The sequence below is a fragment of the Poecile atricapillus genome, chromosome 8 (genome assembly GCF_030490865.1).
Source record: "Poecile atricapillus isolate bPoeAtr1 chromosome 8, bPoeAtr1.hap1, whole genome shotgun sequence".
NCBI lineage: Eukaryota > Metazoa > Chordata > Aves > Passeriformes > Paridae > Poecile > Poecile atricapillus.
In genome coordinates this window covers 12,712,584-12,734,379 of record NC_081256.1, presented here as the reverse complement: position 1 = coordinate 12,734,379, position 21,796 = coordinate 12,712,584, and the positions used below count along the sequence as shown (strand labels likewise).

Genomic DNA, 21,796 nt, shown 5'->3' with positions numbered 1-21,796 from the left:
AGAAAGGTCTGGCAGCTTACTCATCATCTGCCAAATGGAAGGTAGGGAGAGCTCCTGTCTGCTTTTCTCGACACTCCCTTTACAACAGTTCCTTTCCCAAATCAAAGGCAGCAGTAGGCCTGAAACAGGGAACAGAGGAACATGGAGCAGTGCCATTTTTCTCAGGTAAGAGTTGGTTATAAAACACAGGTAATAACTGTTGCAAGTTTTTAAACCCAGTTTTTAGTGACTGTAAACTTCAAACATTTGAAATGCAACTTGAAGCCAAACAGAATCAAAATTATCTAATCATTTCTGAAATAATTTCTACAGAAATAACAAGACCATAGTTGAGCAAGAGTGTAAAGTAAGCTGACTTTCAGTCATCAGTGATTTTGACCTTCCTGCTCCAAATGCAGGCATAAACATTTTCATCTCAATTTTTCATTTATCAAGGAAAGACAAAACTGATATTAATATGAAAGGGAAGAAAAAAGTTTTTCCACTTATCTCAAAAACTCAATCCTTTCACAACTTGCAGAAGAATTACATGGAAGCGTAATTACATGTGTACTTACACGTGTAAGTACAGGAAACTCGGAATCCTATGGCCAAGTAAACTCCAGCTCCTCCACTTTTTTTTTTTTTTTTTGATATGTAAAATTTTGTTTCTGAGCCTGTCTAGAACTATTCTGTGAGTGTGCATATGGGAGACCTTGGAACAGCCAGTATTAAACTGCCAAAGCAATAGCATGTTTAACACATGCAAACTAGAAGAATCTAAATGATGAGACAAAAGTGAGTACAGAGCACTTGGTACTGATTAGTAGCCAAGTAGATTGGAAGAGCACAGCAGCTTTCAAATAAAACAGAGATGTATAGCATCATATAATTGAGGTATGGCAGAGAACCAACTCTTTCTCTCTCATTCTGCAGGTTTGTATTTCAGTGACAAGTAAAAACTCTGTAACTCCCAATCCAAAACCCCTGAGAGCCTTGAAGTGCAACAGTTCTTCCTAAGGCCATCTACGCCGCAGTAGAACACAGTGCCTCAAGACACAGACCAAGCTACTCTGATGGACTCTGCTCAATGTACGAAAAGCACTCAGAAATAGCTCCATTAGCTCCTTCATTCATACTGTCAACACCCCCAGGTTTCCAGAACTAACCATCCCAGTGCCAAACAGCTGATGTGCATCTAGGATCACCCCAGCTGGTCTGGAACCAGCCTCACTTCATGGCACTGCATGAAGCCACTTCAATGAACCGAACAGGATGGGTGCAGAGGACAAAGGCAGAAACACCAGCCACTTTCCTTAAACCTATTAGCTCATCATGACAAAGAAAATACTTGTGTGATAACTGATATAAAGTGTTTTCAATATGACAAATATTAATACAACCATATTTTTCAAAGAGCTTTTATTTGCTTCCTTTCTTGAATATACATAACATACACAGCACATAGTTTTTATGTTGGTGCATTACTCAAACATGAGGTCTCAGTCCAAATACAGAACTCAGTGATTCTCTTTGCTTTGAACCAGGAGGTTAACTTTCTATTCCCATGAAAAGTCAACACGTATCATAATCCCTCTATACTCCAGCACTTCTGGAAGCAGACTATTAAAACCTAGTTCAGAAATACATAATTTCATAGTACGGAAAATATATTACCTTTACAAGAAAGAGTTTTATAAGAATTCCTTCAAAAAAGTAAACATTCATGTAAGCCCCCACTCTGTCAATCTCCCAAAATCAACTGTAGTCAAAGACCACAATGGCTACCTGCGCCTTCCGGACACGCGACCATTTCAGAAGAGGACCATCATAACAGTAAAACTGTCAATCAATCCTTTAGCTGTCATAAATATACTTACTTTGTAATTAAAAATACAGAAATCTCACATTTCTGAGTTACAGTTTGTCAGCTGGAATTATATATAAGCATATAAAGCCATATAGGACCCTCTAGCACAGAAAATCCACAAAGCCCTTACTGTCCATTGTAAGCAAAGTCAGATAAACTATTTTCACAAAACACAGTATACCTGACGTAAAAATAAAATGTCTAGCTTGGCAACAGTTCTGGTAAAAAACAGGAAAAAAGAAAACCAAATTTAAAAGTAGGATATGTAAAACCTGTGTCAAGCAGACCCTTCTAAAGTACATCACTCCAATGACAAGACACAATGACCTCACAGAAAGAAGAGTAGAATGGTTTACAGGAATTGTTCAGCACTGCATATAGAACTCACGTGCTCCACCTCATTTTCATGAGGTTTTTCAGGTTTTAATAATTCAAATAATTTGTCTAGATTTTAAAAACCCAAGATACTAAAAATTAAATGTTCACAGATTAATTTTTAAATTTTGTTTCCAATCCTAACATGTATATTAAAATGTACTATTGAGGCACTGCTGAAAAATCCAAGCAGGGTAAGATTGTCTTACACATAACCATAAACATTCAAGAAATGGTTGGTCTATTTTGTGTTAAAATGTCAATGTTCCCACAAAAGTGAAAAGTCTTGATGATTTGATTTGCTGTATTCTATAAATGTTAGCTTACAGTCAGTGTTAACATACAAAACTAGAACTGCCTCTTTCAGAGCCATACAGTCTTCACATGCACTGTAACCTACAGTCATAAATAATTTCCAACTGTGCTGGAAATTTTCTATTATTCTTTATCTGACTTCTCTATTAAAAATAAACAGGCTGGATTTTTATTTTAAAAAAACCTATCTTCTCCCACAACTTGAAAAACAAGTATCAAAAAAGAACAAACAGCAAAAATAGAAGAAAGAAACACATTGTGCTAGTTATGAAGCTCTAACACCTGACAGCCACAGACAGTCTGAGGAACATTTAAAAAACTCCTATATACAAATTTTATATACATACCAAGATTAAGAGGTTAACAAAATTAGTGTATCTGTTTTTGCATTCATTTTGACCACTTGGGCACTGAGCTGCAACTCATGCAAACGCATTTGCAAATGTACTTTTGTGCAATAATCTTCTTGTCTATATGATCTGGCAACAGAATTAGGTCAACACTTTCACCTATGGGTATCTAAAAGCACACACCTTTTGTTTGGAAGTTAGGCCTTAGTTTCTTGGATAAAACATAGCATACTTAGAAGTTCGAAAGCCAAGCAGGTCTCTCATTTCATTCCGGAATTTTGACAAGTCCTGCCGCAGTTCATTGAGGTTTTCCACTGTGGCCTGATCCGTACTTTGCATTTTCTGCCTCATGGAAGTCAAGTAACGGTGGACTAAGCAACACATCACCTTCTGGTAATTCTCATCTCTCTTCTGCTTCAGATTTCTCCATTCCTTTAAACAAACATAACATATTTACCATGGAAGTGATTTTTGAGTCCTAAAGCCTTTATATAATTCTACAGAGAAGAAACATGAACAAAATAACAAAACTATTTTTAAATACATCCTGATGTACACAAATATACACTGGACATAAATTGTCCACAAAATCCAAATTAGATCATAATCTGCTGTACCAGTAAAACTGAAAATTTTTATCTACCTGGCTTGGTAATTGTTCTGTGATCAATCAAGAGTTCCATAACCCTAAATGCTTCTCAGTGCAAATTCCATAAAGTGCTTACATTTGTTTATTTTATGTTATTTTTGTCAGCAAGAAGATGCAAAATTAGTATGCAAAATTGTGGGGTACAAAAAATGTTTATAAAATAAACAAAAAAATCCCTTCTTTAACAATGAGAGCCTTCAGTGATCTTTTCTGGTTATTTATTCTGACACTTCTGTAATATGTTTAAAACCAATTACCTTCACCAAAGAATATTCTAACCTCACCGTTTTTGAGATTAGCACATACTTCCTTGAGGTTTCTATGTGTTTTCATTCAATCAAAGCATTTTTTTTTTAGACTATTTCTGGGGGAATTGGGGGTTGGAGAGAAGTGGGTTGAAATTCCCTAACCAGAAAGTCAATAAAACCTTACTTAAGTAGAAATAAGTAACACTTATTTATCTTGGATACAACACACATTATTCTGTAGTTCCTATTTATCCTTAGCAGCATTCACCTTCTGACAGGCAGCATGCAGCAATCTGCATTTTCATTTCAGCAAGCAGCACCTTTCCAGCTGCAGGGCCCAGAGCTTGCCCAATCATTCCTCACCTTGAGGCTGTTCTGACGTTTCACTTTGCCACTCGATGTATGAGAGCAGATCCATTTACTGAGACTGTTGAAAAGGTAACAAATAGTCTTGGGAGAGGGTATAACGTTGAAAGGTGGAGGGAGCGTGCATTTATCATCGAAGTAGCTAAGCCAAAGCTTGGCACGAGCAAACTTCCACTCCTTATCTTCATGATTCTAAACCATCAGAAACATTAACAGAGAAAAGAAGCAGAAATATTAATAGGTTATTTTGTAAGTTTAAATTTCTCATACACGAAACACTGACCATTATTTAATTTTGATTATACAGCATTTTAATAGGTAGATTACAGAATATTTTAATAGGTTTGCTTGAATATTCTAATACTGAATACTGACAATAAGTACATCTTTCTTCAATTCCCTATATACTCTGGTATAAAATTCAGAAGGTATAACCCCAGATTAAATGCTAAAGCACCACACATATCAAAACCAGCACTTTAACAGCCATTGTATCAAGAAAGTCATCAGTTCCCAGTGGGCCGAAGCCCTGCACAAATTCAACATGGAAAATAATTATATTTTTTTTAATCCAATTAAATAAAAACTTATTTGAAGGAAAAATATGAGCTCACTGACAGAGCTCATCCATGAGACCTATAGATCATGACTTTATACATCATAGGAAGAAACTTGTGTAAAATCCAAAGATACAGGTAATTGGTAATTAATCAGACACCACTTACTGCTATCAGCTGAAAACTTTTGTGAAGCATTGCCACAAGGAGTTTAGTTAATACTATCACAACCACCACGTTGTAGGTCCCAACAATAACAGCACCCACAAAAGACTGTAATTCTTCACCGTAGCTAAAACGTGTCACAAAGATTGCGACATGTGCCAGGGAGAATATGTACCAGAAGAGAGCAAAACATGTACCAATAAACCTACAAAAACACAGAAAAAAATCTGGTTAGGTAAACCTAACACCAGAAGTGTTAAATGTAAATTCAAGATCAGTGAAAAAATCCAGTTCTGTTTAATTACTAGGGATTAAAGGCTAAAACAATACAGATATTTTATAGATCTCAAACTCACGAATGGAACGTGTCATTGCTCTGTTGTTCACAGAAAATGCCCGCACAGTCCTTTTCTTCATTCACAGTAAATCCTTTATCATAAAGTTGGGTCAATCCAATTGTGAATGAGAACAAGACAAGAAGAAACATGCCCAGAAATTTTCCAAAATCTTGTAGCATCTGCCCCATTGAAATCTGTGAAATAGATTTATTTCTAATTTTAGTAAAACATGTAGTTACTTTTATTTGTATGGTTTTCTTCAGCATTTGATCAACAAAAAAAATCTATTTACATTTTAAATATTTAAGTTAAATTTTGATATGCTAAACAGACCTTAAGGCCAGAAGATAACCTTGCACTGTTTTTCAGAGAAAATTCTAGATATTAAAAAGAATATGTAAGTAATTTTAACATTGCCTGGAAAATTAATAGCATCCCAATAACCACAAGAAATAGTATGTACACCTTGTTATTTATTTGCAATACCAGTGGTAATAAGGAACTCACAGGTCAGCAGACAAAAGCAGTAAATGAAATGCATTTGAACATAAATGCCATTATAGAAAAGAAAAACTTAGAACACTGAATTAATCAAAACATTTGGAATAATTTATCACTAATAAAAAAAAAGTACCATACAAAAGCCCATCTGCAGAACACAAAATTAGTTCACTGTATATTTTATGTATGATTTTAAATAAACAAGTGTGTAGGCACACAGAAATTGAAGGATAAAGCATACAAGGTATGACAGTAAATTCAGATTATTAGTTTCCAATTCAAAATATCCTATACAGAACTTTGCAGCATAAGAAATACAGCACCTTTAAAAAAAAACAATCATATGCTTATGATTTTTTCCAACACAGGAAAGATCTTGATTTGCTTTTGACAAATTTTTACACAGACAAATCACAAACTGTTTATATAATTTAATTAGCCTTCCTACAAACTTCTTCAGAACAGTGTACCATTATAAAGTATGCAAATAAATGTAATGTGGGATTAGGTGAATCTAATCTATATAAATCAGTGTGTGGAAAGCCTGGTCCTATATGAATCAAATCATAGCCCAGAACTGTAACACAGTTGCCAGGTTTTGCAAGTACAGCTTTACTGGGAGATGAATTCCTGCTCCCTCCTTTGCTGCTGGAAACTCACCAAGTACCTCCTGCAGCACAGCACATTCAGAGTCTGTGCAGTTTGCAGTGGTCATGGAGGTTCTGCAGCTGCAGAGTGCTGCACCAATCCTGTGCGTGTTTGGTCAGAGGATGACTGTACTCCCCATCAAACCGTTTCATCACATCCAACCCTTCAACGAAAAAAACCCAACCCAAATCCCAACAACAAAACATTTTCCCTTTAATACATGGTTCCAGCCAAGAGAGAGACAAACTAGAGACAAAGAAACAGGAATGCACAGAAAGTTCAAACTTCACAAAACCATTTTGTTTGGATAAGTGTAATAACCAATCCCAAATGCCAGTTGCTTTCTTCATAGGTTCATGCTTTGTCTCTATTTACAATTTCTAAGCACTTAAAATGTAATTATCTCATCTAGGGAAGTACTATTTTACCTTCTGCTAATAATAAAATCCACCACACACAGCCAACTTACAAATCTGGATCGTAACAGGTTTTATTAGCCAATGAGTCAAGTAACTGAAAGCTTAAAAATAACTAAAAGCCAAGAGAACACGGTAGCTGCCTTCCCCCACTGTTGGGTTTCCATGCCATATTTGATTACCACCATCTGAACTTTGTGACCTACTTTCAGAAAATACTGTAAGAGTTGTTGCACCAGCCCTACTAGCCAGCAGTAAGAACGTAAGCTCCTGTGTGCCTCTGAATGGGGTGACTGTTGACTGTTTTTATTTACTTGGAAAATTTCATAACACGGTCTCCTAATAAAAAACTTGTGAAAGATCTAGTACATAAATAAATATGCACATTAAACAGTGAATCTCTTTAAAATGTGGAGAGACTTCAGTGTTTAATCAATTTGTACAACCCTAATGCTTAATTCAATGTCAAGACTTCAGTGTTTTTTTCAAAGTGTGCAAGTACATTTCCATTTAAAATGTATAACAGAAAATTAGATAATTAAAATGTGGGAGGTTTTACTGTCATCATTACTGGAAGGCTCCAACAAATACCAAGCAAGAAGAAACCTGTTCTCCTTTCTTATAACTGCCAATATATAGGTGAGTATTTCAATACTCTTGAGAGATTTATATTTTTCAAACAAAGGCAATTTACACAACTCAAGGTGCAGCTTCAACGAGATCACAGACATAAACAGAAAGCCTTTTGATTACTCGTCCTTGCTACACACTTACTCATCTATAAGAAGCTAAGGCAATTATTTGCATAAAACTTTACAGGAAGAACCTGATCCCTATACTTTCCAAACTATGAAAACTTAGGCATTATGTTAAGCTTAAAACAGATTAAAACAAAAAAGCAGGATAGGTACAGCTATCGTGGAAAAATACGTTAACTGAACTACACAAGGTCTTTGATTCTTTTTCTTACCTTTTCCCCTTTGAATCAGTATGTTTCACTCAAGAGATTAAAAAAAATCAAACTTCAATGCAGTATCAAGAGATTAAAAAAAATCAAACTTCAATAACTTCAATGCAGTATCATTTCTTTCTACTTTTCAGTTTCTTAATTTCAACATTTTTTTCCTATTTTCAATAAAACTCTTGATAGCAAGTTTGGTTTAGTATTTTTTCAAAAAGTAATGATATTCACCTGGAGTGGTCCCAGAATGGAGCTGGTTGTATACATGAAGAAGAGACGCAGGTAACTAAGAACATTGGCAAAGGCAAAAAGACCTTCTGCCACTAGGGTAGGATGGAATGCATCCCAGTCCTTCCTTTCAGCATAATCATGAAACTACAACATAAAAAAGGACAAGTTGAGATCGCTAACATTATAAATACAGAAATGTACCCATACACCTCTCCTTCTACTTTCAAAACAGGCAAGAGCATAAAAGAAATTAACATGTATCACTCATAGGTGTCATTCTTCTTTCAGACAAAGGCATTTTAAAAGCCATTCCAGAGGGAGACAGAAATCAGTCAATTTAAATTCAACACCTAACTCTGCCACTCACTCGTTCAAACCATTTATTCCCCTGTCCCGCTTTCACTTCTACTCTGTTTTGCAAAGTCTATTGAAACAGGGACTTGGGCACTTTATAAAGATGTGCACTGCCTTGTACAATAGGCCTCAGTCAAAAATAACACTGAGATGCTACAAAGTAAACCAATGTACATATGCAATTGTAATGTGGTGACAGCTGATTTGAACCAGTTTTGGAAAGACTTAAAACTTGGGGTTTCTTCAATGGATTTTATGAATGGCTACAGAGAATGGGAGTCACAGTTAAACTGCTGCTTGATGTATTATCCATTAAGCACTAAGTACTATTCAACTTTCTCAGGGAATATCCACAGATTCCTAACTTTTGGTTTGCCTGAAAAATTCAGCATTTATATACCAGCTTCTGCTGTCTCAAAATGGACACTCAAAAACCAAGGAACAAAAAGTCTGCTGCACAAAGATGGCAAGAAATAGGCGTAAGTATTATGTTGCATACTGCATTTGCATGTGTACAAATCCTTCTGCTGCACAGACTCTTACCTCTTACAGTTTCTGGGCCTATAATGGACCTAAGATACAAACTGAACATTTTTATTTGGTTTTCTATATGATTTATAAACTCTAAAAATAAATTTGGCCACATAAAAGGGGCCAACCCCCATTATATGCCTATTGTATAGGACAGGAGTCCTGCATCTTCAAAGAGGTTACAATTTAAATAGGCAACAATGGGTCTTATCTCAGCAAAGGAACTACTACTAGAGACATGATGGTTGCAAAGCAAATGGCTGGGAAAGCAGCCCAATGTGGCATTCTCCCTCTATTTTTTTTCCAAGAAATAGAGCCTTCCTTTCCAAATGATTACTAGCCTCTGAATCAATGCTAGGATAGGGAAATGAGCCAAACACCAAGTTGAGAAGAACTGAACCAGTTTATTTCACTCCCAACTGCCAGACAGCTGTCAACTTGCAGTTTTCAAGATACAATAATGCTGCTACTGCACTGGCTTTGATTTTGCTGTAATGTTCACATTCAATTGGTCTGGCAGTTTGCCATGTGCTGTGTGGTTAACAACACATGCTACAGGATGGCAATGATAATTTTCAAAACTCATATTTTCAATCAAATCCAGATGGCTTTTCAAAGAGACAAGACAAAGCTCCTCTATGGTCTCAGGGCTTTTATCCTTACTACCAAAGAAAACCCCAACCAAAAAAACCCCACCAAGCAAAAACCAATTAAAAATACACCAGTTATGACATTCGAGTATATGTAATCAAAAGCTAAATAAAACTTTCTGTAACAAAAATGCACTAGGCAAGCCAAACACAGAGAATACTATTAGCTTTCTGTGTAGTACTGAATGGAATCGGTGAAGCACAAATGCCCAGTCTGATGAGGTGCATTTCCCTAAACAAAAATCAAGCCATTTGGAAGTCCAGTTAGTTTTTACAAGGAAGACAGTAGCTCTGTTTGGGGTTTCCAGGTTTTCTAACTCCCATTTGCCTGATCAACTATGCTTTGAAGACCAAGGTGCAATAAGACCCGAGGTCTTGACACCTCCCTGGCCCATACCCACAGAGCATTGAAGCCCAAAGCCTACACTGCACCCCATCATAGGCTACTACTAATGTCCACTTAACCACAACACCCTACATCTTCAGGTATTTTCCAGCCATGTACTAAAATCATACTTGCTCAGTCAGCCCCAGAGGAGCTTTTGGATCTATTAAGATTGGTGCTCACCTTGTTATGGGCAACAACTTTGAGGGCAAAAGTTGCCAAATACAGGGAATTCATGACAAAACTAAGCTGATTGCGGGATTCTTCTAAAAAATCTTCTAAACCATCATACCAGAGCCTCTTAACATCTGACCACACCATTCCTGCAGGAAAATAATAAAACCCAGGAAAGTGAAGCCATTGTACTGAACAGGTATTACTTTACATTTGATCACTATGTATTTTACACTGAATTGGTTACAGAATCAGTAAATTGAAATGGAGATGATATTTACACACACAAGAACTAGAGTTCTGTTGCTTTATTTTCCCATGGAAGACATTTATATTCATGATTTTGAAAGTTTATCTAGAACAACACAAAATTACTTAGATAAAATCTGGGTTGTTTTTACTATCACTGGTTTTTATAAGTCCAGTGAAACTAATTATACATATCTAATTATCTTACATTAAGAAAGATAAATTTTAATGTAAAAACAATTGCATGCCAGACAACCAAAAACAAGGTAAAAGTTAACAAACTTTCGACCAAAAGTTCTTGAGGACTCAACAAAAATGATACCTGTGCTCCCTCTGCTGCTTCAACCAGAAGTGACATGCAGCCTCTCTGGTACAATTATAATAATCGGTGACAATGACACAGAGAAATAGAAAACCATAACATGGGAAAATAATATTTGCTTCTGTGTTTTGAAACAAGCATGAGGTAAATGCCCTCTTCTCTTAGACTAAGATGGAGCATGCATACATAAACATAACATACACTTTTATCTTGAAACCACATACCAGCTGTGCAGCAAGTCCAGATGTTGTAATTAACTACTCTTCCAATCAAGCATTACAGAACTGGTCACTAAAGACTGAGTTATTAATGGCAATTTTTTATACATATTCAGCAACTGTCATCCACTCAAATCATACCTACCAATAAGCCATATTATCAGAAGATAGTCTATTCTCTCAAGGGCTGGTCCCATCGTATTCTTCTTATTCTCATTGTAGACAAGGGAGTACAAATTAAGTAATAACAGAAATGTGAAATATGAAGCTCCGTGAATAATAAACTTCATAAAAGGAGTGTGAATTATTCGACCTACTCGAGATTTAGGAGCTAACAAGTAACACAGGGACAGAACTGGCCAGAAAATGCCAACCATCAGAACAGTCAGGATCTTCTTGCAAGTGTGCTTGCGCCGATAGCCAGCCATCTGCCCGAACCACACCGTGTTGAGAAACTGCTGGCAGTTGGACTGGGCAACAAACTGGGGGGGAAGGAGGGGGAGAAACAAACAAGGAATCACTCTCAGGTTTCATAACACACATTAATAAGTTGCATTAAAATTAATTTTCTAACTATATGTATACCACACAAAAAAAGTTGTTATTTTCCAAGCCCTGTAGTAAAAGCAAGCTATGCTCAAACCCAGAGGAACACTGAAATACTTCAATGTGCTTGATGAATACAGGCCAGAAATGTGTAATGCTGGCTGTGAGGCATTCCAGAACTACAGTTTAGGACTTTTAAATGCTATATATTTCAACAGTTTCCCAAACAGTTTAAGCCTAGACATGTAGAACAGACAGAATTACATAATTCCTTTTCCAAATGCTAACTAAAAATGGATTTTGCACGAAAAGGAAACTTTCACTCTGTCCTTGGTCCTTATACTAGAATCCCACAAATACCCATTTGACTTCCAGCACAGAAAACTAGAGTTATAACTTATGAAGGGACAAAAATGACAATAATCTACTGCATGGAGAAAGTTGCATATTGATGGCATAGAAAGTGCTGCTATTCTGGAACAGAGGGGCTATTGAGTTATAGCAGCACAGGTCCAATCTAATTACTGAACAGCACAGGCAAGGCCTGAGACAAAGCTGAACAGTTAATGACCAGTGAGAAGATGATAAATCGTGTTTGGCACCTAAGGATCCATGCCTCTCTAGGCAAGGATTTAATGAGAAACTGAATAAATAATTACCACTACCAGAGCTGTTCATAAAAAAGCAGTAGCCTATACTCCAATACAAAAAATACTACATTCATCTCCACAGTAAGCACTGAAGAATCACTCAGTATCTTGCAGCACGCCTGTTCACATACTGATACCTGTTTACCACCATCTCTTCTGTAACTCCTGCAAATTGATTTCCACTTCTGTGGAGAGGCAGTGGCAATAGAGACACTTCTTTCCAGAGGCAGAACAATGAAGTAATTAATTACTAGCAAAATATGATAGGGAGAGTGTATCAAGTTACTGCAAAGACAAACCTCTTTTTGATTATACTTGATTGCAAGTTTTAAGCGGCTTAAGTTCATCCTCTCTTCCAACAATCCTCGCTTGTCTACATGTTCATCACTGGAGGTGTGATTCAGAATGACTTCCAGCTCCCGGGAATTCCGTGCTTGTGCAAGTAAATCTTTAGCAAAGGTTTTGCACTGTTGAGCGAGCTCCTCATAATCATTTCTGAAACACACAAAAGCAGTAGGTACTATTACACTGGTCCTGTATTTTCCATTCAATCATGAACTAGCCATTTTTGCCTGGGATTGTATGTTATGTTAGGATAAATTAAAAGAAACCACCCCAGAAGTCCTGTGTCAATGTCCAAGCATTTCTAAGACAGCTCTGAGTAGTTTTCACCATGTAACATGACAATTCCATTTCTGTTTAGCTTGCAGATCACTAAAGAAAATCTGGCAAACAGACTTACAGTATACAAATTCTTATGTCATGAGTTCCATACACAGAGTTAAAGCTTAGGGTTATTTCCAGGACATGAGACAATGTAGCTGTCACAAAATATGGCACTGGTAAATAATCACCTGGACTTTCCAATCGGATAGGAAATTGTCTGGGGTTTTGCTTTATTCCTGTCATCTGAAAACTAAAGTCTATTCACTAAATATTATGTATTAATGTATTAAACACACGAAAAGAAACCACATGATTTCCTTGTCTCACCTTGCACACAGCTCATTTTAATGCCAAGTTGTATCACAAAACTGCAAAAATTGAACTCTTATTAAGAAAGGCAGCTAAAATGCAGAAAATTGCCATGTTGTTCAGGAAAGTAGAATTTCAGCTTATATAAATTCTAACTTTCACATTCTTGGAAAGCTTTTGAGCTGGTAAGTTACAAAATGGTAAAAGTCTGCATTGTTTAAACATGAAATTACACAGAGCATTTGTTCATCATATAGAACATTTTCAGCATGAAACAACTCCCAGCATGAGTCAGGTCAGTATAAACAAGGTATTGCATATTTCTACCCTGACAGAAAAGAAGTGCAGAGTACTAATGGGATATTGATATGGTTAATAGGTCCGTGATTTCCAAGTAAATTAGCATTTAGCATAATTTCTGTTTATTTTTGCAGAGTAGTGCTGAAATTTGAACTGTTGGTGCAACCAGACATACTGAAATGTCTATACCTAAAAAGATTTAAAGTAATTAAACTGTCAAAATGACTACTAATGAGGCATGAATTATATTATGTAACTTATTTTGTCTAATTATCAGTTTAAACACTCCACTCACAAAAAATTAAGAATAAACTTTTTCTAATGCATACATATTTCTACACCCGTAATTTCATAAAAATATTAAAACTGATTTGTATTTTCAATTCCTACCTGAACTCAACCTCAACAAGGCTTAATTCTTTCAAGTCTGCACTAAGTTCAAAAGCTCTTAGAATTGGATCCTCCTCTGTCAACATTATTAAGGCAGGACTGGCCAAACACCGATAAATGTCAAGACGAAACCTGTGACAAAAGAACAGCAAACAAAATGAACCTGTTCCAAAAAGTTTACCTAAGATGGCCAGCAGAAAGACAAAACAATTTGATTAAAATCAGGCACTACAAGCATTAACTGCAGTATCATGGAAGATACATAGCATATTTAGAGCCCCTAAGTACCCAAAATTGGCCAAACAGTTCCCTCTTCTTTTCCTCACTATTTCCACTGCTATAAGTACATCAGCAAAAGTTCTAGATTAAATTAAGAGCTGCTGTCTCAAATATTTCTATTGTTTGTCTGCTTTGGATTCCCTGACATCTTTTCTCATACTGAAGTTAATGATACAGGGAATAGGACGGATACCAGAATGTGGCCTGTGGTAGCTCAATACCAAAAACTCAAATCCTCTTACTTCTCTTATTTTTTAGTATTCTGGATACAGACTGAAGTAACTATGCAATAATTATTGTGCATTGTAATTGCAGTACATGTATGATCTTTGAACTCTGTGATTTTTCATCCAAATTCTCTCATATTAAATTTTATTCAACCCTCAAATACATTCTCAAGTTAACCACATAAAATATTTACCAGATTGCTACATCCCTTTCCTCATTTGAATCTTAATTAAAAAGCTTTCTATTTTCAAAAATACTGAAGAAGAAAAAAAGAAAAAAAGAAAAAATTGTATTTCGTTTGCATTCATCAATGCATGCCACATAAACACTTTTAGAAACAGGATTGAGAATTATCCACTTCCTCATTCTGGCTCACAAACCCGTAAGTATTAACTAACTTGAGAAAAACTGTATTTGCTTAGTCCCTATGGCCCCAAGCCAAAGGTAGCCAGAATGTTTGAGACAAGCCTGGTAGACTACAGTGGCTATGCACAGTGACTAAAGGTATAAAACCAAAATGGAAAAAAGCCACTGCCTCCCACCAGCCTTTTCAGGCACAACCCATCCCCAAGAACTACCATCTCTCACAATAACAGCTACAATATATTAAAGGAATCCACTCATAAACTTCACCCTAAAAACAAAAAGGAAACATACTAAATCTGACCCAGGCAATACCAGAGAATTAAGAATCTTTTTATTATGGCTTATGACCTCTAAGTCTTACCTGGAATGCCGCAGACTGTCTTTTTTGTTCTTGGCAGTGCACAGTGTGCACTCACAGCCTACAGCATGAGGTTTGGGTAATGATATGTCTTGCTTCAACAGCATGGTGAGAATTTCATAGTTGTTACGATGAGCAGCTAAAATTACTGGTGCCACATCCATGGTTGTTGAGTACTCTGGGTTCTGAATGCGCTCCATTAATTTCTGGAATAGAATGTACGAATTATGTAAATTTATTATCTACAGTTCTACTACATGTAAAGGGGTTTTTGACTGTTCAACCAAGAATTTCTCCTTCAAAATACTTTCCAATGTTTCATAACACGAACAGAAAGAAAAATATGTAACAACATTCAAACACCTGTCAGATAAATACTAAAAAAGAATAACAGCCCCAGATACTTTTCTGGTTAATTTACATAGAAATACTGCCTGTTTTTCCAATACACAACATTAGAAATTGTTATTTTGCTCTAGTTTGTGAAAAAATTATTGTATTTACTATTGAAGTGCAGAAAAAATATCCTGAACATGCCACATTTTCTCAACACTTTATTCCTTCCCTGCCTCCACCTCCACTTTGTGCTTTTAGAAGTTCTTTGGTATTAAAGCATTGACAAGGTAAGCTTCATTTGCTTTATTTCAAGGTGAAGGTCCAATCTTTATAGATTTGTTTTGAAAATCTATGAAGCTTCAATACATGAATAAACACATTATAAGTCAAGGCTGCTTACTACCATGCAAACAGACTATGAGAAATGATTTATAACCACTAGGATTTTTCTTTTCTGAACTAGGCCTGTGTTTGGCAGGTATAATGCCCATGGATTCCTTAGGTGATAAAGCAAAAGAACGTATTTAATCTTTCAAGACAAAAGAAGTTACAAAAATAATCCCTGGTGTCCAGATTCTATCACCTTACAGGTACAGAATTTAAGAACATTGTTTTAAATACTACAGATACCCAAAAAAAGCAATAGCCTTCACAGCCCCAGCCAAAAATCAAGGAGTAACAACACTTAACCACAATGGTTGGTCTGGAGGATCGTTTTGGTCGGTGATTAAGTAGAATATCAACAGCTCCCACCACTTCTGAGTCAATAGCCACCAAAAGTGCATCCGAGGACTAGGTAAAGAAAACATATCATATGTGAAAACAGCAATAACTCAAACAGCACAAAGAGACAAACTCAAGCCAAACTGCATTTTTTTAATATATTCTTTAAACTTAATATTAAAGTACTAAAATGATGCTCTGTGTTGTCATCAGGCATATGATCAGGATACAAATTCAGGTTGCCATTGCAGGAGTTCATATAGCATTAGTGACAATTTGCATTACTGCACCAACGGCAAAGGAATCAATGAATAAATTAGTTTCCAGCAAAGATGATGCACAAGACTTACAAAAATCAAGTTTAAGGACTCAGTTTACCCGGTTATTAGACAGATTAAAAGCAAATATCAGTGTAACACAGCTCAAGCATATGGGATACTTCAGCCCTACATTTCTAATTCTGGAGTACAGCTAGGAAAATAAGCTTTTTCCTTCTTGGCTGGTAACCAACCACTTCTGCACCTCCTATAATGCTGAGATAAGCAGCTTTCATTTTCCCTATAGATGATATTATTATTCTTGATTCATTTCCAAAAATTTAGATTTTTACTTAAAAAAATAGAAGAAAAAGACACAGCTTTTATTACTGCCACTAATTCAGGCAGGGAAAAGCTTGTGGATTTATTCATGCCCAATATCAAACAATGTAACAAAACATGCTACTTTTCCCTTCTTACATATTTAATCCATCAACTCTCCCACCAGTAGCAGAGATGTTGCATACATTTAAAGAAGTATTGCTGGTAGGAAACTGCCCTACCATCAAGCACAGATTAGTTTCACTAGAAACTTGTCGAAGAAATGTTTGCCTTAACTTAATATCAAATAATAGAATAATTTTTCTGTGTTACCATTTAAAAAGTTAATACACTCTACAGCCGAAGGGATTTTTGCGTTTTATACATTTTAATGAGGCACTCACACCGTGTACTTTTTTTTCTTGAAGATAATGTATGCATTATATCAGCAGCAGGAGTAACATTTAAAATAAAACTCAAACTTGTTAATATTGTAGAAAATGTTACTTATACCTTTGCCATGCCAAAATTCCACTAGAAAAGTCAACTTGTGAGAAGAAACCACTTTCCTAATTACTTTTTCTAATTTACTGGAAAAATAATTGAAATGCCTAAAAGGCATACTGCATTTATGTCCAAATTCTGAAAGATTAACAAAGATGACACATGACTACATTGAACATTTATAATAATGTGTGCTGGATACCTGGCAGCCATAATCTAAAAGCAGCTGTAGTATGTCCAAGTTTTCATTTTCAATGGTTATGGTAACAGCATTTCGCCCAAGCACATCCACACAATTTATGTTCATTTCACCTGAGCTGTTTTCCTCTAAGAGTTTCTTAACCATGTAATAGTCACCTGCAGAAGTAAGGTAGGGGTATCACTTCATATTACAAAGCAATAAAAACATGTGATAATTTTAAGTATTAGCTACCATCAAACAAGACACTATTCCATAGCTGACAACAATAACTGAGTGTATCAGACAAGAAGTCAAGGTAGATAAGCATTCTCTCATCAGAGAGAAAACAAAAGATATTTCAGATCTCTCTTCAGGAAAGCACTAGACATATACTTCAATCCACCCCATTAGTTCCAGTCCTAAAAACAAACACACACAAAATGACAGGTGCTTTTCAAAACTGTCTCTAGGGTAACAAATTACTTTGCAACACAGAAGACCGTGACCAAGACAGATCTCAACGTAGAACACTTAGAGAAATATAAGCAGAATACAGTAAAATACATACCAAGAGTACTGAACCAGCTGTTATACAAATAACTGGGTTTTGTTACTTTTTTTGTTATGCAGCCTTTTAGCTCTCTGAACCTCTGTTTATAGTTAAAGAGAGAAAGCCATGACTTCCTCTGATGTTCAGGACAGTCTGCAGGGGCAAATGCAAGGCATCCCACCACCGAGAGTCCCAGAGCAAAACTGCTAAGCTCGCTGGCGAATGCCACTGCAGAAATACCCTGTGGTTGTGAGCTCAGCTAAGCTCGGGGCCAGCACGCAGCTCTGCGTGCAAACACCCCAGCTCCTGCAGCCCTGTTTATGCCCCAAGCACGCAGAGCCGTGCAGCACATCATTAAAAGCATACCTCGGAGTCCAACGCTTCAGACCTTTTAAGATCAGTTTGATTTAAGGCCACGTTTCGATTCAAAGGTACTTAAATATAGGCTTAAATTAAGTAGCATATTTCAAAAAGACAAATTTCTTCCCATCCGTCACCAATGGTGCAAATCACAGGATACTGGTCTCGCTTATCCTAGGGATGTCTAGATAAGCCCAAATTTTACAGCAGCTCTCTACTCAGAGACTTTTAACAGCGAACACCTCCCAGATAGCTCCGACACAAACCGAACGCCCTCAGGATGGCGGGGGAAGCCGGCCCCGCGCCTCCCTTCCCGCTCAGGGGCCGGCGGGAGGCGGCGGGCCCGGACCCCGCGGTGCCCCATGGCAGCGCACGGCGGGACCCGCAGCCCGGGCGAGGAGAGGGCAGCGCAGGGCTGACACCCGGCCCGGGCCCTAGGAGCGAGCGGCCGAGAACTCGAGGGGGGCCGGGCCGGACGGCGGGGCCGGTACCTTTGTCGCAGGCCAGCAGGAAAAGCTTCTCGTCCAGCGTGGTCTCCTCCTTCACCTGCCGCACATCCTTCAGCGCCAGCAGCTTGTTGGGCGAGGCCGAGGCGGACGGGTCCGCGCTCTGGTACAGGGCGGCCATGGCTCCGCCAGGCCCATGCGGACCGGCCGCGGCGGTGTCGCGGCGTCCCCGCTGCCCCTCGGCACCGCCGGCGAGCGGGGCAGCGGCCCCGGCCAGCTCACGCCTGGCAGGCGGGCAGGGCAGGGCCGGGCGGGGCCGGCAGGGCAGGGCAGGGCCGGGCCGGGCCGGGAGGCCGCTCCCCGCCGCAGTGCGCAGGCTCCGGCCCCGCCGCCGGGGCAGCGCAGGCGGGCGGGTGGAGCGCTGGGGTACGGGCCGAAGGCGCCGGCGCTGCTCCGAGCGCGGCCGTGCCGCTCCCCAGGGCCGGGCCGGGGCCGTGGGGCACCTGCGAGCGAGGGCGCCTTGGGACCTGGAGCGCGCACGCTGCGGCGGCTGCCGCAGGGCTGCGGTTGCACTTAAATCTATTCGCTCCCTGCTGCTGTAGTAACTGCGGCCCTGCTCACCACAGCATCTGAGGGTGGCCTGTGAAAACTCAATTCCCACAGAGCAACTTTGAAGTAATTGCGGGCACTTAAAGCAATCGTTTATAAAATAGGAAAGACTGGCCTCTATGGAATAAAGTACCAAGTGTCTGGCAGGTAAATACAGTATTTCAGGATTACATAATTTAATAAGAGATCATTTATTCTTACAGTATAGAGACTAAGTAAGCCTCCATTTATCTTCTCCTGAATGATGACTTGGACTGACTTGTCTCCAGAACTCAAATTCTGTACAAAGCCCTGTCATCATCTTGGACTGGGAATAGAAATCAAGTCTTGTCCCAACAACACAAACCACTAAATAGGCAGAGGCAAACTGATTAGAATCCAAGCACTTAATTCCCTCCAGTCCCCATTATCCCATTATATAATGGAAAGTAGATGGATGCATCCCTTACTGTTGCTATATCGCGTGCATGGTAGTGAAGAAGTAAAAACTTAGTTCAAGTGCTCACTTATCAGGATTCTCGGGTTCTGCCACACTTAGGACTGGCCTCAGGACCTGAGACAAAGTAGAAACTTCATACTTAAAAAATTAATCTCTTTAATTTTGATTTAGCTGTCTTATTGTTTGGCTTTTGGTAACAACTTTATTAAATGTCCAGCTTCAGCATGCCAAGTGAAAATTTACAGCTGATGAAAAAAGGAGTACAAATAGTTATTTTAAAATTACTAAGAAAAAATTACAGATTTCAATGACAATGCACTGGTCTTTCTATACAAAACCTCTGCACACATGATGCACACTTTAAAAAATCAAAGGAATGATATATAAGGAAATGCATTACAGTAATGAGAAATCACATAGTGGACTAGCCAGCTCTTTATTGTTCTCTTAATACAATATTTTATGAAAAGGTTAAAAAAACTCAACCAACAGTTGTTTAGTCCAACCGCAAGACTTAGCACATACGCAGACTTAGTAATGACAGGACATCTCTGCTTTCTATTGCTGTTTTTTTCATACAATGCGGTTTGTAAAAGTTTCTGCTAAGTAACAGAACAAAACTACTACTACATACATAAAGATAATTCCCACAAAAAAGTTTCATCAGTTTAATCGGTATTCATTAGTTACCAGACATTATCACAGGCCTTTACTTGCTCTGAAGTCAATGACAAGACTCTCATTGGCTTCAACAAGAGTTAAGCTCTCCAAGAGTAAGGCAAGGATGATAATTTCTGTGCAGTTTGGAGTCCAATCCAACAGGATTGGAATGCACCTTGAGACTTGTATGACTACATGTAAGTAACACCAACAAAAATCAAACAGTGTTTCATAATTGGTCCTGAAACAACATATGTAAAACAATGCAGGTTCTTACAGTGCTATGGAAACTAATGCAAATGAAACTTGATTCATATGGGTATGCAATACAAATCTATGATGTTAATTTGTTAATGAACATATTCTGAAAATGGTATTATTCATAAATAATTCATGTGTTATGAAACTGAAGAAAATAAACTAATATAAACACATTATTAAAAGATAATTGATGAGTATATTTGTGCATACAATTTTTCTCATACTAAGTTTCAGAACTCTGTAAACTGCGAGGCATTCATTGTGCTTAACATGGCAGAAAGTTATATTACATGTCTGCATTACTTTATTCTGTTCAGTCCTCTGCCCATCAAACATGCAAACACTGTCATCACCATTTTTGGCTTCACTTCAACCAGATCATCTGGGAGGGCATAAATACGAGCACCAATTTTTCGAGCAACTGAAATGGCATACCTTGGAAAACAAGAGAAAACAAATACTGTTATTTTTCTGGCATCTACTAATAGGTCAAAATCCACAACAACAAAACCAGATTTCAATAGCATGATATGCCTGTTTAACAGTGCTTAGGCTCTACTAGAAAATGGACATTATTGGAAAGAAAGCATGTACTGGCAATTGTACTGGCAGATGTTTTGCTACTTGTTATCAAAGCATTTCTTTCGGTCAAAAACAATATGAGGTATGGCAGACTATTAAGAAACCAATTACAGTGCAGTGGTGGTAGGTCATATCAGCTGTGAATTTGAGTTAATTTTAGATACACGAGAAAAATAAATATTAGAATTTATATTCTATTAATCAATTAATATTAGTGTTATCCTTCTCTTAACAAATCAGTAAATCAAGCATTACATTGTGAATTCATGCATTTCCTGCATTTTAGGAAAGCATGAAGCATTCATTTAAAACTTACTTGGCATTATTCAATTTGTCTTGGTAAGAAAGGTCTTCTCTCTTAACCATTTCTGGACGAACTGCTTTTGGTGCAATGGCATCTATTAAATCTAGGACAGGTAAGCTAGTGCTAATTGATTTGTCCTAAAAGAAAAAGACACACAAGATTAGTTTAAGGAATCTGCTTTGATTACTCCATCTTCAAAATGCAAAAAACCCTACAGCACATCCTGCATGCATACTGAAAGACAGAAGCCTGTCTTCTTACTTCATAGTGTGAAGGTTTTCCTCACCCTTTATGAATTCTAATGTTCTTTTCTGCAATC

The 21,796-nt window shown here is 37.6% G+C and overlaps 2 protein-coding genes across 4 annotated transcripts in view; both read right to left on the bottom strand.

The window, feature by feature from the left end:
• Window positions 1-1,393: 1,393 nt before the first annotated feature.
• TRPC1 (transient receptor potential cation channel subfamily C member 1) lies at window positions 1,394-18,979 on the bottom strand. The gene is made up of 13 exons (XM_058844320.1): window positions 18,668-18,979; window positions 17,288-17,442; window positions 15,971-16,072; window positions 14,948-15,150; window positions 13,714-13,845; window positions 12,348-12,543; window positions 10,998-11,334; window positions 10,073-10,212; window positions 7,970-8,113; window positions 5,231-5,406; window positions 4,878-5,079; window positions 4,150-4,344; window positions 1,394-3,321 (listed from the first exon to the last, which is right to left on the bottom strand). The coding sequence occupies exons 1-13, from the start codon at window positions 18,801-18,803 to the stop codon at window positions 3,094-3,096; spliced, it is 2,346 nt and encodes a 781-aa protein (XP_058700303.1). The 5' UTR covers window positions 18,804-18,979; the 3' UTR covers window positions 1,394-3,093.
• An 851-nt stretch (window positions 18,980-19,830) lies between these two features.
• PLS1 (plastin 1) overlaps window positions 19,831-21,796 on the bottom strand; it is a 41,139-nt gene continuing 39,173 nt past the window's right edge. For all 3 annotated transcript variants that reach the window (XM_058844458.1, XM_058844459.1, XM_058844457.1), the window contains exons 15-16: window positions 21,490-21,614; window positions 19,831-21,026 (exon numbers count right to left, since the gene is read on the bottom strand). In XM_058844458.1, coding sequence (XP_058700441.1) covers window positions 20,891-21,026; window positions 21,490-21,614 — 261 coding nt within the window. In that variant the 3' untranslated portion in view covers window positions 19,831-20,890. The remainder of the gene's footprint in view (window positions 21,027-21,489; window positions 21,615-21,796) is intronic.

Coding starts and splice junctions, on each gene's coding strand:
- TRPC1 (XM_058844320.1), bottom strand. CDS start 18,803: ATGGCCGCCCTGTACCAGAGCGCGGACCCGTCCGCCTCGGCCTCGCCC. Junction 17,443..18,667: donor CCTGCTGGCCTGCGACAAAG/GTACCGGCCCCG, acceptor TTACTTCTGCAG/GTGACTATTACATGGTTAAG. Junction 3,322..4,149: donor AACGTCAGAACAGCCTCAAG/GTGAGGAATGAT, acceptor GTTTGTTTAAAG/GAATGGAGAAATCTGAAGCA.